This window comes from Diaporthe amygdali (genome assembly GCF_026229845.1).
Source record: "Diaporthe amygdali strain CAA958 chromosome Unknown NODE_58_length_245710_cov_65_198243, whole genome shotgun sequence".
Lineage (NCBI taxonomy): Eukaryota > Fungi > Ascomycota > Sordariomycetes > Diaporthales > Diaporthaceae > Diaporthe > Diaporthe amygdali.
This window is the reverse complement of record NW_026517078.1, coordinates 133,183-150,379: the sequence shown is the minus strand read 5'-3', so window position 1 is coordinate 150,379 and position 17,197 is coordinate 133,183. Positions and strand designations below refer to the sequence as shown.

The 17,197-nt window shown below is 52.1% G+C and overlaps 7 protein-coding genes across 7 annotated transcripts; 5 read left to right on the top strand and 2 right to left on the bottom strand.

The window, feature by feature from the left end:
* Positions 1–1,079: 1,079 nt before the first annotated feature.
* Positions 1,080–2,294, bottom strand: J7T55_001706 (uncharacterized protein; the record flags this gene model as incomplete). Its single annotated transcript, XM_053135711.1, has 3 exons — positions 1,080–1,232; positions 1,337–1,868; positions 2,047–2,294. The coding sequence occupies 3 exons, from the start codon at positions 2,292–2,294 to the stop codon at positions 1,080–1,082; spliced, it is 933 nt and encodes a 310-aa protein (XP_052986643.1).
* Positions 2,295–2,754: 460 nt separating this feature from the next.
* Positions 2,755–2,985, top strand: J7T55_001705 (uncharacterized protein; the record flags this gene model as incomplete). Its single annotated transcript, XM_053135710.1, has 1 exon — positions 2,755–2,985. The coding sequence occupies one exon, from the start codon at positions 2,755–2,757 to the stop codon at positions 2,983–2,985; it is 231 nt and encodes a 76-aa protein (XP_052986642.1).
* Positions 2,986–3,947: 962 nt separating this feature from the next.
* On the top strand, positions 3,948–5,848 carry J7T55_001704 (glycerol kinase; the record flags this gene model as incomplete). Its single annotated transcript, XM_053135709.1, has 4 exons — positions 3,948–4,168; positions 4,227–4,874; positions 5,041–5,551; positions 5,618–5,848. The coding sequence occupies 4 exons, from the start codon at positions 3,948–3,950 to the stop codon at positions 5,846–5,848; spliced, it is 1,611 nt and encodes a 536-aa protein (XP_052986641.1).
* Positions 5,849–6,127: 279 nt separating this feature from the next.
* Positions 6,128–6,553, bottom strand: J7T55_001703 (uncharacterized protein; the record flags this gene model as incomplete). The annotated part of the gene is made up of 1 exon (XM_053135707.1): positions 6,128–6,553. One exon carries the CDS (start codon positions 6,551–6,553, stop codon positions 6,128–6,130), a length of 426 nt encoding a protein of 141 aa, XP_052986640.1.
* Positions 6,554–6,779: 226 nt separating this feature from the next.
* J7T55_001702 (uncharacterized protein) lies at positions 6,780–7,488 on the top strand (the record flags this gene model as incomplete). Its single annotated transcript, XM_053135706.1, has 3 exons — positions 6,780–6,839; positions 7,051–7,069; positions 7,277–7,488. 3 exons carry the CDS (start codon positions 6,780–6,782, stop codon positions 7,486–7,488), a joined length of 291 nt encoding a protein of 96 aa, XP_052986639.1.
* A 2,593-nt stretch (positions 7,489–10,081) lies between these two features.
* On the top strand, positions 10,082–11,549 carry J7T55_001701 (uncharacterized protein; the record flags this gene model as incomplete). Its single annotated transcript, XM_053135705.1, has 5 exons — positions 10,082–10,162; positions 10,219–10,351; positions 10,414–10,487; positions 10,550–10,909; positions 10,971–11,549. 5 exons carry the CDS (start codon positions 10,082–10,084, stop codon positions 11,547–11,549), a joined length of 1,227 nt encoding a protein of 408 aa, XP_052986638.1.
* A 3,699-nt stretch (positions 11,550–15,248) lies between these two features.
* Positions 15,249–17,040, top strand: J7T55_001700 (uncharacterized protein; the record flags this gene model as incomplete). The annotated part of the gene is made up of 3 exons (XM_053135704.1): positions 15,249–15,398; positions 15,460–16,679; positions 16,743–17,040. The coding sequence occupies 3 exons, from the start codon at positions 15,249–15,251 to the stop codon at positions 17,038–17,040; spliced, it is 1,668 nt and encodes a 555-aa protein (XP_052986637.1).
* Between the last annotated feature and the right edge of the window lie 157 nt (positions 17,041–17,197).

The window sequence follows — 17,197 nt, the reverse complement described above, 5'->3', positions numbered from 1 at the left end:
GGGAGAATCATGGCTTCAGGGGGTGGTTCAACTAGAGCGGCAAAGAGCGTGCGATGGGCTTTGCTTCAAGGTCTGCGGATGTTCATGTTCCAGCAGCCTCCGTAATCTGGAAAATGGTTCAAATTAGCTCCTTACCTGTGTCGTATAAGCAGCGAAATATAAGTCTGTTGATGCAAGAACTGCGGCCCGTAGTCTAAGTGTATTTCGAAAGTACTTTGCGAACAAACCAAGTTAGTTCGGGGTTCGTCAGAAATACCCCTGCCACACGTGTCTCCGCATAGAAGTATCCAGCTCTGAACTTTGAAAAGCCCCCCCCCCCCCTATGCATGATCACCGTGGTCCGAGTAAGTGATTTGAATGCTAATACTGTACTTCAAGTCTTGATTCAAGTCTCATATCTCATCAGCTTTTTGCGGGCATTGTCCGATTTAGTTGTTGATTGGTCTTACTTTTGTGGCGCTTGGTTCGCGAAGCCAGGCTCAACAAGGCAGCTTGAATTCTGGGATCATTTGAAGCACTAAGCTCTTCATTTCGTGCACCTCCTGTCTCTTAGGTAAATGTGGACCACCATAAGAAAGTAGTTACGGTACGCACTGCGGTATCACGCGTCTGCAGCATCAACTGTGCTGCTCATAGCACTCATTTTGCATGTTAAGTAGGGATAAAACCACACGCACAATTCTCTTGTTCATATTGACCATCGCGCCCCCGAGAGAAGTTGGAGACATGATACTGCACATGCATGTGTACCATTACTCACCCCACCTCGAAGATCATCACAAGTTTTGCACGAGACTAGAATTAAGCCTTTTGTTTTCTCTTTTCAAGTTGAGCTCTAGGTTCCCTTGCAGCCCGTGATGCATATTTAATGAAATTGAAAGCAACTCTACAGTCTGCATACAGTAATCCCGTATCCTAAGTTATCATTCACACCCGAGTCCAGCCATTGAGACACAGTGATTTGCTACGTGGACCCAGAAGGTGGTCATGTGATAGATAGTGCAAGCCGTTAGTAATGAGTACACAACATTCTTCGCCCAAAGCCACCGCTTTTGACAGTCCCTCATATTGTACATTGATTAAACATTTCCACCAAAACTATTGGGTTTTGGCTTCGTAAGACGTCGAAGGCCCATCCAAGGAGTATTGATAGGCGTGTCTCCCTTGCACAAGAAAACGTCATACAGCAAGCCCCCAAAAGGACACCCAAGGAACGGTGCCACCATAGGAATCTGATAGTGATCAGCATGTAATGAGCGCGTTATTCAAGGGTTTCTTTTGACCAGGGGGGGGGGGGCGCTAATGTACGATGGAGGTTACTATGGGACAACCTTACCCAGAAGTAATAGCCACCAGCTGACCAAACGTCGTTGCCGTACCCAAGAATGTACGATACAAGCCTAGGCCCAAAATCCCTTGCTAAGTTAATAGCATAGCCTGTCTGCCAACCAAAGCAGGCTCCGATACCAAAGATGAGGAAGAATAAACAAAGCGGAATCAGATCCCCGGCACCGGCGTCGACAAATGCGAAGATGTTGAACATAAGGAGAGAGCTGGAGAGGAATTCGCTCAGAAACATACCGCTCCTCGTCATGAAAGGTGCTGGGTATGTGCAGAAAACGCCAGCGCTGGACGTATTGCCGCCAACAGTGCGGATTCCAGGGCCTCCTTCGAAGTTATCGATGGCTAGCCTATAGTTGAAGTAGACTATGAATGCACCAGCCATGGCGCCGAGAAGCTGCGCGATGAAGTAGGCAGGAAACTTGCGCCAGGGGAAACCGCGGAAGATACAGTTTGACAGCGTAACGGCGGGATTGAGGTGGCCGCCGCTCTTTTTTCCGACATAGACGCCAATCATAACGGCGAGCCTGTTGGAGCATGATTAGATTGATTCCAGCCAATGTGTTTGGATAGGATACGGAAGCCACGTTTCTGCCTCCTGATCAAAGAATTGAATATACTTGCCCCCAGCCCCATGATATACTTTGGTAGTCACCTTTCGTTCCATTACTGAGAACGACTTGTGCCACGACACCATCACCGAACAAGATCATAACCATTGTACCAAAGAACTCTGAGAACGGCTCCTGTAAATGTCGCCTGACCTTGGACCATAGCAATTCGTTTTCTTGAATGAAGTCGAGAGGTGTTTCTGGTGGTGTGAGGTGCTCCCTGTGCTCAACCATCTGGCTGCTTGAGCTCAGGCTGGTAAAGCGCAGGTCTGGGGTCTTGTCGAAGGATGGCAGCATACCATCCTTGACCTCTACGATCTGGGTATCTGTCTGCGCCGACATTGATGAATATGGATAATATCTTTGATGAGTTTATAGGTCACAAAGAAGGTGTCCTTGAAGCAAGTCTATCAGAGTAAAACAATGGATTCAAAGAGGTATCCGACTGGCTCAAGAGTCAGAGATGTCGTCTTGCGGCAAAGACGAACTGCCGTGAATATAATGGCCAGGGCATACGAAGTCCGCTTCCCGTCATCCGTTGGCCTTGACTAAAGATGGCATCAGAGGTCTTGGTACGACGCTGTACTGTTCTTAGGGACACCTTGGTTCCAAGGATGTCGTTCATTGCCGTAGAAGGTTTCAAGTTCTAGAGGCTGGTCCCATGCACTTGCGCGGCAGCTGCGTGGTCAACCTATTAAAGGCTCAGGGAGGTAGGATGATGGGCCAGGATGGAGGGGACAAGGCAGGTCCATCGCGAAGAGGCGACGGCAGTCAGCTCGGTTTGCCAGATGTCACGACGTCAATGCGCCACCTAGGCCGAGTCTACGAAGCTGACGGACGACCCGGCTCCAACCTTGCGAACATGAGAAAGCGCTACAATGGGCCAGTCCTCCTTAGGGACTTACTCGGGTTGGATGATGATGTTGAAAATGATCAGATCGTTCCTGCCCCAGCGAGACCGTCGATGCCCGGGCAAGGTCCGATTCCCATCTTGACTACACCAGAGAACCTCGAGATGTCTTCCACCGTCTAGAATCCGGATTGCACGGCAAAAGCGGTTCTTCAACCTCAGTGGCCCCAAGACCTCCAAGGCGCTACCAAGATCCGAGGGCTGTGCAAGTTTGGTTGGCACTTCACCTCGGTATCTCTATTCGCGGCTCCTGTATCGCGTGGGCAAAGAAGGAATGAGGGGCAAGTTGTAGAGAGGTCCGGTAGATCGAGGGGACGGGCGTAGCCAACGGTCTGGAAAGTTATGCAATGATCATGTAACAGTGCCGCGCCGGATGAGGCTGCCAATCCTAGAAAGTTTACCCATTGGTGGCGAGACGATAGGACTAATGAAAGTATAAGCTCTCCAAGAGCCGAAGTTGCGCCAGAGTTCTTCGTGAAGATCAGGGGCCTCTGTCTGGACATGGATTCTTGAATTGAAGTAATATCACGATCTTGTATGGCCTTGTCCAGGTCAGGTGAGGTAAGAGATCGGGATTCGGAGAGGCAGTCAGATGGAAAGTTGGGATGGCCTCGCCCTGGCGGCCCCTCTTCTCAAACACGAACCACGCTATAGTCCAATTGCCATGCGATCTAGCAGTTTTAGTCCGATCTTACAGGGTTCCCCAGATTCCACCCTAGACAATGCGACGTTCCCCATGGGGTATGCGAACCAGGGGTCAATGGGTTTGGCATCGCGCTTCATTCTTGGCCAGGTCGCAATTCCTCCTCCCTTGCTAAACATCCCAACTGCGAACAAGGCGGGGCAACGCCGAGTTTCTTCACTCGTCTAACGCCCATGACGCGCGCTATATGCGTAGTTTTATTCCAAGGGCCCGTGGCCGGCTCGCAACCAGTAGCTTATCCAGAGTTGGATGCTTCCCATCTGTCAAATGCGACTCATCTTCAATATCCGCATCGCTTGACGCACGTCCTCCCACAAACAAGCCTTGGAAGCACCATATCAACACTGCGAAACAGACTTGTCAATCATCTCTGAATATCACTATGAATGGAGCAAACGGTGTCAACGGCACCCATGGTCCAAACGGTACGAGTGGCATAAATGGCACAAATGGCACGAACGGAATAAATGGGGTTGCCACCAAAGCATTTATTGGGGCCATAGACCAAGGCACGACAAGCTCTCGGTTTCTGATATTTAATCAACGTGGCGAGGTCGTAGTGACGCAACAAATCGAGTTTTCGCAGATCTACCCTGAGCCTGGGTGAGTCTTCACTACTGCATCCGTCACCCCTTTAAGGAGCTCACTAATGGGCTCACAGATGGCATGAGCATGATCCGCAAGAGATAGTCACCTCTGTTGAGGAGTGCATCAATGGCGCTGTGCAGACCTTTGAGGGCCTTGGCCACTCAGCTGCAGACATCAAAGCTGTCGGCATTACCAACCAGCGTGAGACCACTGTGGTCTGGGATAAGCATACAGGCGAGCCTCTGTATAACGCGATAGTTTGGACTGACACTCGCGCCGCTGAGCTTGTAAGGGAGTTGAAGCGCCGTCCGGGCTCTGATGAGCTGACGGCTCTTTGTGGGCTGCCATTGTCGACGTATCCATCAGTGGCTAAACTACTCTGGATGCTGGATCATGTCCCAAAAGTCAAAGAAGCGTACGATTCTGGGAACCTCGCATTCGGCACGGTGGACACCTGGCTCATGTTCAAGCTGAACGGCGGGACAGCCAAGAACTTGTTCGTGACGGATGCAACGAATGCCTCGCGGACGATGTTCATGAACCTGAGAACACTCGAATACGATGATAGTCTGCTCGATTTCTTCGGCCTGGACCGTGAGAAGATCTGTCTTCCCAGGATTGTGCGCTCTTCCGACCCATCTGCATACGGGGCCCTCTCGTCGACCTCACTCAAGGGAACACCTATCACAGGAAGCTTGGGAGACCAGTCCGCAGCCCTGGTGTAAGTTACACTCACGGAACCCTTTCTTTTCTCTATACCAAGCTTTTGAAAGTCTTTTTGTTCAGCGAAGTTCCGTGAGATCATCATTGGCATCATCTATTTCGTTCCATTTGTTTACATGAAGCTTGTGCAACCATTCTTCGATGACTGACTCCAAGGATCGTAGGGGGCAGAAAGGCTTCACTCCAGGTCTTGCCAAGAACACGTATGGAACTGGTTGTTTCCTTCTCTACAACGTTGGATCTGAGCCCGTCATCTCCACCCACGGTCTCCTGACAACAGTAGCTTTCGACTTTGGTCCGAGTTCGCGCATGTATGCGCTCGAGGGCAGTATCGCCGTGGCGGGCTCCAGCGTCAAATTTCTGGTTGACAATCTCAAATTTGCCGATACGAGCAGGAAGATCTCAGAGCTAGCCGAGTCGGTGCCGGACAATGGCGGCTGCACCTTCGTCACCGCTTTCAGCGGGCTGTATGCGCCATATTGGTATGATGATGCTCGTGGGACGTTGTTTGGGATTACTTCCTACACGAAACAGGGTCACATCGCTCGGGCCACACTTGAGGCGACCTGCTTCCAGACCAAGGCAATCCTGGAAGCCATGGAGAAGGACAGTGGACACGCTTTAACAGAGCTGGCTGTCGATGGAGGAATGTGTGATTCGGATATCACGATGCAGGTGTGTTGCCACGTTTTCGCACCACAATAAGAAATGAAAAAAGGGACTGACCAGGCACAGACCCAGGCAGATCTCATTGGCATCCCTGTCAATAGGCCAGCCATGCGCGAGACAACAGCTTTGGGCGCAGCAATAGCAGCCGGGCTTGCTGTTGGGGTGTGGCAGAGCTTTGACGACCTTGCCAAGGTCAACACTGAAGGCAAAACAATCTTCAAGCCAAAGCTCAAGAAGCAAGAAAGTGACACACGGTTCAGCCGGTGGCAGAGGGCGGTGGAGATGAGCAAAGGGTGGCTATGATTGGTCAAGCAGACCGGCAACACTCTTACACTCGCAAATCCGCCAGGTCTTGCGCTTTCTTCTTCTTGCTTGATATCATTCTCGACCATCCTTCTTATTATGCATGCAAGGCAACAATTATCGTCAAATCGCTCTGACAAGCGACTGCGTGATTTTAAAACGCATCCAAACAGTGCCATATTGACATCAAAATGACTGGGCTTATCTACTTCCCTGCAGTGGTCCCAGCCCATATCAATCAACGCAAAGACATCTCCACAGATGTTCAATGGTCTTCCTTCAGTCCTGCTGGGCTGGGCCGCTGAAGTGATACACCACGTCCTCGAAGCTACCCTCCGGAAATACGTAAAGCCACCTCAACTCTTCGCCGTCCCCACAGAACACACCATGTTCAGCATTGCCAGGAATCCACACGGTCATGTCCTTGCCTACTCGCTGTCGCTTGCCATCAACCTCAACCTCTCCAGTACCGGATAGAATGTAGTATATCTCGGCCTGTTCGTGTCTATGCAGGGCCAGCGATCCCTGGGCGGGACAGATAGCAATTCCGGCGCTGAGAGATGTGCTTGGAGTCGCAGGTGCGGAGAGAAGCGTGTGCCATGTGGTGTTTCCTTTGTCGGACTCGGCAAAGAAAGATGGTGGCCGTTTCAAGGCCTCGTCGTTAAGGAAGATGGGCTTCTCGGGTTGAACCGTCGCAGTGCTCATGATGTTGTGATGCTTTCTTTTCGTTGTCAAGTACACTGACCTGGATACATTTGATAAAAAGCAGATAGATATACGAACAGCTAATCAGAAATCTCATTAATCTTGATTAGCATGCAGGAATCGATGTCATAATGACCGTTTCCGGCCCCTCGTTTCTCTGCTCCCCCGATCCGATTGCGATCTCGGCCTAGCTAGTGAGTAGTGTGCATATCGGTTCTCAACCCATATGGTTCTCCATGGAGCTCCCAGCAACTGGGTGCCGAACATGTGGAGGCTAGAGCAGCAAGTTTGTAATCTGATGTAGTCCAGCACATCGCGACAAAAATATCTCAAAATGCAGGCGGATAATCTGGATTCTCGGACGGTCTGGATTCTCCACGCTTAAATTTTACTAAAATGCAACGGGCAGTACGTTTCAGTTCACCTGAGGTGTCGTTTGTCAGGGCTTACCATTTGTCCACACTTTGCATCATTTTTGGCAAATATGACAATCGCAGACCTTTCGTTTTGATCGAAGTGAGCTCTCCGAGTATATCCCGACAATGTTCCCGACCATTCCAACCAGAAAGTTGCAAGATGGCAGCGAGTGTCACAAGGAATGAGCATGATCATCTGCCTCCCTTCCTTTCACTCACGCAATCTCCATCTCGCCTGCAATTAACTCAAAGTGCCTCTCAGATTCGTTTCGGCACCGGAGACGTATGGTTCAAAGACGACCCCTAGGTCCATTCGAGTCTGAGCTCGCCGACATGGCCAAGAAGGCCATCGCGGTTGGCTACCATCACCTGGATCGTGCTGAAATATACGGAAATGAATCTGAGAGTGAAGTGTCTCGTGACCGCCTCCGCGTCTCGACGAAGGTGTTGGATACAATCGAGCACATTCCTCGTGCAATCAACACAAGCCTCAAAAGTCTTGAGCTTGACTGCCTATAGACGTTGACTTGTTAGACAAACGCTTGTTTCCGAAAAGAGCGCGCCGACTTGCAATCAGGTATATCATCTGTAGTGCATACTGTGCCAAACTAGAAGAAGACTTACAAATGGGCTGGAAGGAAATGGAGAAAGTTCAGTGATCTTGCAAGGCTAAAGGCGCAGGGGCCTCGACTTTCCTCCGTCCCCATACGGAGACCATCCTTGCCTCGTCGGAGATTAAAGCCGTCGTCAACCAAATCGAGTTCCACACATACCTGCAACGGGCGGGAGGCTATGCACCGTGGCTTCAGGAGCAAGGAAGCTGTCCAGAGCTTCTTCAGCCTGGTTGCTCTTACACATGCCAAGGGGTTCCACTGGATAAGGCTCTGGCAGAAACCGCGGCAAGACACAGCGTGGACAAGAGTGCGATCTTAGTTAGGTCGTATCTCAACTAGGATGTGATTTCCATTTTTACTAAGCGGAAGTGAGAACGTATGGATCAGGACCTCGAGACTTTGGATATGGAGCTGTCAGATGAAGAGGTGAGCTAGATCTCGAAGGTCGGGTTGACGGTCGGATTGACTTGCCCACTTTGCATCCGCTTGACGGACAAGGTGATCATATTTGGGAAGACATTCTCCACAGGCACACAAATTTTGTCTATAGCAATGCACACTCCTCGACCACATGGCATATTTCATCATGCTGTGGAATGCACACAAACACACGTAGCAATTAGACTAGACATTCCTTCCAGGTCAGCTAGGCACCTAGGTAGCATTTATGCGACAGCCATGACTAAAACTGACGTTCTTTGCGCAAAGTTTGGTCCAACCACCGGCGCTCTCAGCCATGAGCTAGAACTGAACTTCAACCAAAAACAACCCAGAATATCATGGAGGAGGCCGTGGCAAATTTGTCTCGGAATGACGAAGAAAGGAGGAAGCATAGAAGGAAGGGCAGACAAAATTTTGCCTTAGGACTTGTGACCATTTGTCTCCATCCCATGAGACGCTTATTTACACGCGGACATCGCCTCATCATCAGCTGAAGTTGTGATGTCTGTATAATCTCGAGGTGGCCAGTGGGTTCCTCGATCCAACTGCCTTCTTTGGTTGCAAGTGGATGGCTCTCGACGGGCGGACGAAGGTGTCGCAATTAGTAGATCATCTCAGGTGCTGTAGCAACTTCGTCAAGCAGGTCTGTCGCGTCACAGGACAGAGTTTATTTGTCTGCCGGCATTGTTCTCGGCGGAGCATGACGAGGTCATATTGAATCCATTTTCTTCGTAAGCCCTTAGACGGTCAGGCCTACAAGCTATGCTGGCGGAAAGTTGATCTAATATTGGAAGGTTTTCCCGCAAGATGCAAGTCAAGGCAGCAGAACATGGTACCAACCCAAGAGAGTGGTTCGGGTAACCCGCCACCCTAGTGTACATGTTGGGAGTCCTATGCAGCACAGATGCAGTGTCTCAGGGGTTAGCCGTATCCAACCGCCCTTGTCAAATACCGAAATGCCGAGTCATGCGGCTTGACGAAATACGGGGTTGTGGATTGACTTACCTCTGAACAGTGCTCTTGGGCATGTGGTCAATTGCAAAGTTTAAGGGGCATAGCATCAAGCTGATGAGCCACGTAAACCACACGAGCTGTTGTACAAGTACGCTCGCTCTTCGAGTTGGTCATTAGAGAGGGACATGCGGCGCTGAACAGCACACCGGTTTTGTGGGCCAAGTCGAAGGATTGCGCATATTGACGTGGGGCTCGTGACAGAGTCTCACAACAGGACGCTTACTATCCTTCTGCGTATCACGACGGTGCTCGCAACTGCGCCAAGTTGTACTTAAGTCCTGGGCGCGGAGTGCAGGCTGCCCAGGTGGCAGGAGATGGCAATAGCGTCAAATGGAATGAGGGTTGAAAGGGGGAGCAAGGACGGACGAGATGGCCGCGAAAAGGTACAATGCGGGCCGTACCGACACACGTTGAGGTCGAGATACGGCAGACTGTCACCCGCGTGTCGATACAGGAGTGGAAGCTTTGTCGATGGCTTGCATCGGGCCTGAGGGCCCCTGAGTCTCGAACATTGTAGAAAGCATGCACAAAATTACGAATGACACGCAAGATTGGAGTCATTTGGATCCATTACCCCAGAATTACCCCAATATTACCCCAGAGAAACCAGGCCAAACGGCTATAACGTAATTGGAATTGTGCCATTGTCCCAAGCCGGGAGCGTTTGGAGAACCTCACCGTGTCACATGAATTCACCCTTGTCGTCAATGCTTCACCTCACTCCGTCACGTTGCCAGAACTTGCAACGGACTGGCCAAAAAAAGAGGCTCATTTACGTAAATCGTCGTCTGTTATGCACTGGATCTGGATCTGGCGTGCTTCATTGCTGATGTTGTCGAAGTGCGCTGCGCTCTGATGAAACAAACACGGCATCGCGGGTTCCCTGGTGCCACCGCCAACCAAAATGATATATAATGGCCGCGCCATGTGCTCCTCTCACAATGGGCAGCTTCAGCGACTCCTATCGTGGATCAGAGATAACACAATACTGAGCACACTTCCTTAGATCTTGGTCTCATCAACACATCAACACATCATCAACCATGGGTGTCATCCAAGGGCAGAGTGATATCATCACTCCCATCCACTCCAAGGGGCGATACTTCTTCAAGGGAGACCAGCGAGTGAGTGCCCATCAATGGCATTATCAGCCTGTTGATTTTCTAACCCGGTTCTCCAGTTCCTCATCAAAGGCGTGGTCTACCGCCTTCACGGCCAGGGACCTCTTGACCCACTCGTGGATGAGCGTTTGGAAGACCTTCACCGAGATATCACTCTATTCAAGCAATTGGGGCTGAACACTCTGTTCATATGTAAGCAGTCTCCGGACTCCGTATCCTGTTGACTGTATGGCAAGTCCTAATGCGGGTCGTAGACCACATTGACAGCTCAAGAAACCACAATGCCGCCATGCAGCTCCTAGCAGATGCTGGCATATATGTGCTAATTGTAAGTATCCCTGCCCCATGGGGCTCTCAACAATCAGATAGGAGGTTAACCAAATATCAAAGAGCCTGCCAACATCATCATGCACAAGCGATGACTCAGGGACGACGACAACTTTCCGTCCTTACAATTCACAATTGCTCGAAGACTGTTTTGCCACGATAGACTCTATGTCTCAGTACCCAAACACACTAGGAATCATTGTGGCCAATGGTGCAATGAGCACAATTTATCAGACTGCTTTAGCACCTATGATCAAGACGGTCATTAGGGATGTCAAAAAGTACATGGCCACAGCCAATGAGATAACTGGGCAGCGACAGCTTCCCATTGGATACAGCGCTTCAACAAGCAGACTGATCCTTAGGACGGCTTTTGATTACTTTACGGCTGGGATAGAAGATGAGACGGTTGACTTCTTCTGTGTACGTCCTCACCTTCCTTTTGAGATATCGCAACATATCGAAGTGGCTAACACCATGGCAGTATGCAAACTTCAACTGGTGCGGCCAATCAACACTTCACATCTCTGGCTACAAGCAGGAGCTCAAGACCTTTGACGATGCACATATTCCCGTCTTCTTCTCCCAGTACGGATGCAATCTGGGCGCGTGCGGCAAACGCATCTTCCAAGAGACTTCGGCCATATACTCACCTGCAATGACGCGCGTGTTCTCCGGTGGCATCGCATACGAGTTCTATGACTCGCCAGACATCAAGTCGGGCCTTTGGGGTTATGGGCTTGTAAGGCATGAAGATGCGATAGTGGGCAGAGGACTCACCAAGCTCCCTGATTTTGAGAGCCTGAGGAAGAGGCTTGACAGTTGTCAAGACGCAAGTGCCGTGCAGGAAGAAGGAGAGGAAGGGGACTTCGATATGTCGTCGGCAGATATTCCACCGTTAGCACCTCACTGGAAGGCAGGTCATGCCATGCCATATAGCATGGCCAATTGGAGCGAGGTAAGACAGAGTCTCGAGGAGAAGGTTTGGATGGAGGTTGGAGTTGGAGAGCTGACCACGACTGATTTCCAGTTGAGCCATCAGCCAAAATTCATCAGGGCCTAGGTTTGGATGAGGAAAGGAGCAAGGCGCAAAGTGGGAGGAGGGTAAGGAGTTTAAAAGTGATTTAAGCTACTTGGTAAATTGTACTCGACCAATAATATTCTTGCATAACTGTGTCCTGGGCATTTCCTGGCTTCGACGTGAACGGATCGCCGGCCCGCCGACATCCTCGTCCTGCCGAGATTTGTGGAAGCGGCGCGCGGCCTCATATTTCTATCTCGGCTTTCTTTCCCGGGCCGGCCTGTTTTTCATGTGTCACCGCCTTTCAATAAGATCTGCAAGCCGACATTACGTAGTCCGACTTACGTATATTTGCAGTACTCGCAGAAGATGTAAGTCTCTTGGTCTTAGTAAAGAATGGTGTGCTTCCGGCATGATCCCCTCCTGCGAAAGCGTTTGTCCCCTGCATCAACCGGCCAAAACACGCGGGCAGCGGTCATCATCCGGTTCCTCGTCAAGCCTGCACGCCGTCAATCCTGCCCTCAGGCTGGGCGTTCGGCGCGCCAAGACGGCGACCGCAGGAGTCTACTCCACCGTCTGAGGCATCCCGTCGTCAGACAATTCCAGGGCCGCTCTTTTCCCTGGGTCGATGTGTGGATCCCATAACTGGTCCCGTTGGTAAGCGCGGCAACGACTTGCCGTTGGGTATCTGGTGTTCCACGCAGGTATGTCCGGGGATGCTATGGCACTGCCCCAGCAATTGCGATGGCTTGTACGCCCGGAACCTATTGCAGGAGTTCGCCAGTGATACTTGGAGCAACAGATGAACCACGTGGTAGTATCCTGCTCCGAGCCCAGTCCATTCTGTACAGTACTTCCTCACCGTGATTAAACGGCGCCCGCCTTTTCCAGGGCCGCCAGAGCCAGAGCCTGGACTCTGGAGAAAGTGAGCACGGTTGGGGGGAAATTCTCGGAGAAAGCCCGACAGCAGGAGCTCGCGGGCAGATAAGCATAGCCAATAAGGAGGTGCCAAAGCACTGCTGAGGTGCACGGAGAGGCTCCTGGTATCTGGACGACCTCACGAGACAAGCCAAGTGCGTTGGCCTTTGCCCACTGTGTACGCAACAGCGAACTCCAAAGTCAGCTCACTTGCACACGTGCTTCTACTCCACGACTTCCAACGGTCCCCATCAGGAAGACCGAGATACTCCACTGATCAGCCCTGACTAATCGTTTGAATGACTAGAGGCAGAATTGCCATTCTGGGTCGAAGCGGCATGTGAAGGGCCAGAGGGCAAAACCCATCGACTTGATCAACAGGGGCGGTTGCAACAGATCATGTCGGGATGTCTATCCCAGACAGGGACGCAACCATCGCTCTGGGTTCATCCAAGCAACCATTCAGCCATCGTGGACACATCCAGTGACCCAGCAGCTAGGCCGGCAGGCCGGTAGAGAGACGAGACAGACACAAAGGACAGAAGAGAATGCCTGCCAACAGCCGTGTTATTATCTAGCCAGCATCCGGCCAAGAAGGACAAGGTGAAGATCTCTATCAGCCAGCCGGCAGCCGGCTTGACGAAAAGGGTATGCCGGGCTGACAAGCACTCTCGCTCAGTTGGCCAGGCGAGCCAGGGTCGCTGAACCTCAAGCAGAATGTGGACTTTAATTCAACGGGAGGAATGCCCAGGCCGGGATAAGCCCTGCCCGACCCTGCAGGTTCTGGGCAACAGGCGGGCAGAGGCGGCAGAGTGGATACATCATAGACCACGCCGACCAACCCGACACACACAAACTGGGCCGACAAACTGCTCCTTGCATGTGCCAGAGCCAGGGCTGGGCGCCGAGCAGCGGGAATGACGCAACTGCGGCTCCCAACGCTTGAACCTCAAATCAAATCCTGCAGGCCGCTTACCATCGAGGGAAAAACAACATTCCCTCACATCCTTCTTCCCACAACCCAAACCGCACCATGACTAAAGCAGGCAAATGCATCATTACCTGGTCTAATGCCAGGCTGCCCAGACGCCAGACTCCCAGGGCAGAGAGCCGCATACCAAGACTCCCTCTCCCGCTCACGTGGGATTGGCAGACTTCTCAAACAGCAGGGATCGACACAGACTAAGCGAACATTTCAACGACACCACGGCTGGCTGACTGGCTAACTGACTGAGTTTTTTGCTGGCCATTACCGGCTTGGAAACGACAATCAACTCGGTATTCCTACTGTAAATCTACTCTCGCAGGCCGGCCAGGACAAGACTGGACGGAATATTGATTAGCGGGCAAATCTCTGCTAGTGAATAGTTCGCCTCTGCCTTTGCCTCTTCAGTTCCACGGCGCATCTTCACATGAATCAGGCACGACACCCTCATCTTAGAGGAGTTACGACGTTGGCACGCGTTGGCAGAAAATCCAAAGCCAAACCCCCTTGCAAACTGTGGGCCTCGACGTCACTGTCCGAAATCTCTCAGCTGCTACTGTAACACTAACGTACCGACGGACTGCCCTGCATCAAGTTAAGGGCCTGCATTATCGTACATACCGCCTTCGTTGCGTGCTGCGGTTCGCACGTACTGTCTGTCTGACTGTACAGATTCCTGCTGGAGCAAAAAAACGGACCTGCTCCTCTGCCTCTGACCACTTACAAGCCATACTGCTGCACTTTTGTCTGGGTCGCCAATATTCAACGTCCAACACCGGGGTCCCAGCATCGTATCCCCATATCTAGTAGCACCGAGCAACAACCGAGGGCGTTCCGCGTCTTTCCCAGAACACAGGCGCTTGGGTCCTTGGCAGGCCACGGCCAAAACCGATCTGCCTCTAACACTCGGTGGCCAGCATCCTAAATTCGACACCTTGCTGCATCACGCACACCCCGGCTTCTTGCGCCGATCAAAGTTGCCCAGTGCCGCTCCGAGCGCTGCGCATTCTGGCATGCTTCTAGGCTAACTGTTGATCACCAGGGCGTTGTGCTGCGACGTAGTGCTCGGCGGGCAAGTGGTAAGATCTTGACAACACCAAACCAGGCCCTTCCCGTCACTCGCCTGCTCCCTCACCTTGGACGTCGGGAAGATCTACACTCATGGGACCCACCCGACCCGCCTTTCTGTACCCACCTTACTCCCGCCCACGGGCACCGTCCGGATTGCTCGGCGCCTTGTCTGCTGCAGCCTTGCTGGCGCCGTGCCGCTGCTATATACGTACAGTACCTAGATACACGGTAGCCCCACGACCAAGGACCCTGCGCGGACCCTGCGGTGAGGACGCACGTCCCGTTGGGCAAACAGCCAAGGTTCGAACCCAATCTCTTCCATCTCACCTCTCATCTTATCACTCCGCGTCCTCTCCAGTTCGGCTCCAGCTATACTGGCACAACTGGGTCCCCTTCTCCACGTTCTTGCACGTACAAACCCACTCCCACCTCCGCGGGATAGTGGACACCCATGACGTTGATGGGTGAAATCTTTTTGTTGTTTGTCCGAGAAAGGCTCCATCCTTTTCTGGAGAAATGGATCCTGCTCCCACATGATGACATACCGCATATACAGCAGCAGCAGTACCAGTGTACTAATCACTGTATATGCTACGGCCAGGCTCATGGCGGTCGTCGCATGAATATATAAAACAAAATCCCCAGGAATGAACCCCCTTTCCCTCCCCGGACTTTCCAGTACTGGACCATCAAGCCTCCACGGCCTCCTCCTTCATACCCCCATCTACATTGTCTGAGCAAGTGTTCTCGCACCCAAATCAGGCACAATGGTCAAAGAGATGGTGAGACGTATGTCCCACACGGGACACAAGGACAACGAGCATGGCGTGCCCACATACTGGAGCAAATCCGGGCACACCCTGCAGAAGTACATCACGGCTTTGGCAACAACCGACTTCCTGTTGTTCGGTTTCGACGTATGTCCAGCTGGCCCATCCTCAACACTAATGTTCATACCGTCTCTAACATGAATTTCAGCAAGGTGTTATGGCCGGTATCATCGACTCCGATCCGTTTGTTCACGATTTCCCCCAGGTCGACGGTGACAGCAACTGGCAAGGCTTTGTGACTGCCATCTACGCTGTTGGCTGCTTCGTCGGTGCCTTCTTCATCCTGATGATGGGCGACAAGCTTGGCCGCCGCAAGTGTATCTTCATGGGCGCATCCGTCATGATTGTCGGTGTCATCATCCAGATTGCCTCTGTCCCTCCAAGTCATGGTGCTACGGCTCAATTCATCATTGGGCGGTTCATCACTGGCATAGGGAATGGCATCAATACCTCGACTGTACCGACTTATCAGGCTGAGTGCTGCCCCGCACACAACCGAGGAAAGCTCATCTGCATCGAGGGTGGCAACGTCGCTGTTGGATCCATGATTGCCTACTGGATCGATTACGGTTGCACATATGGCCCACACGCCTTCGTCTGGCGCTTCCCCATCGCCTTCCAGTGTGTCTTTGCTATCATCATTCTCGTCATGATGCTCCGTCTCCCCGAATCGCCCCGCTGGCTTCTCTCCCACGGACGAACCGATGAGGCCCTTACCGTCCTGGCGGCCCTAGCTGACCAGCCGCGCCACCACGACGATGTCCAGGGCCAGATGACCTTCATCGCCGAGGCCATCAAGGCTACCGGGCAGATGGGTGGAGTTACCCCCATTAGGGAGGTTTTCACCAACGGCAAGACGCAGCACTTCCACCGTATGCTTCTGGGCGCCGGCAGTCAGTTTATGCAGCAGCTGTCTGGTTGCAACGCTGTCATCTACTATTTCCCTATCCTCTTCAAGGACTCGCTCGATGTGTCCCCCAATTTGGCTCTGCTACTTGGCGGTGTGAACATGATCGTCTACGCCATCTTCGCCATGACCTCGTTCATGGTCGTTGAGCGTGTAGGGCGACGCAAGCTCTTCTTCATCGGCACAATCGGCCAGATGTTGTCCATGGTCCTTGTCTTCGCCTGCCTCATTCCTGGCACCCCGACGGCCGCGACAGGTGCCGGTGTCGGTCTCTTCACGTACATCGCCTTCTTCGGTGCGACCTGGTTGCCGCTGCCTTGGCTCTACCCGGCTGAGATCAACCCGCTCAAGACCCGCGCTCGTGCCAACGCCCTCTCCACGACCCAGAACTGGCTGTGGAACTTCTTCATCGTCATGATTACCCCTGTGCTCATCTCAAAGATTGGCTGGGGCACCTACCTGTAAGTCGACACCAACAGCCACTCACCAGCTCTTGACCGAATGCATGCTGACAAGACCTTTAGCTTCTTCGCTGTTCTCAACGCCCTCTTCCTTCCCGTCTTGTACTTCTTCTACCCTGAGACGTCTGGCCGCTCCCTTGAGGAAATTGACCTTATCTTCGCCAAGGGCTACGACGAGAAGATCGGGTTCGTCAAAGCAGCGGAGCAGCTGCCGCACCTCAGCGAGGCCGAGATTGCCGAAATGGCTCGCGGATATGGCTTCAACTCCTCTGACGATGAGAGCTCCGGCAACAACAAGCCTCGTCACTCTGAGAAAGAGGGCGACCTCACGGTTGACAACCAGAACGCTATGATGGCATAAGATCGTCATGCTCTTCTGGTACACATTGGAGGACAGATTTTGAGTTGAGGTTGTGCACTTTGCATAGTATTGATACCCTCGTTGTTTGTTTTATATGCGCGTCGCATTTCTTTGCATGCGCATTACGATGTGCTGAGCTAGACTGCTTGGCATGAGT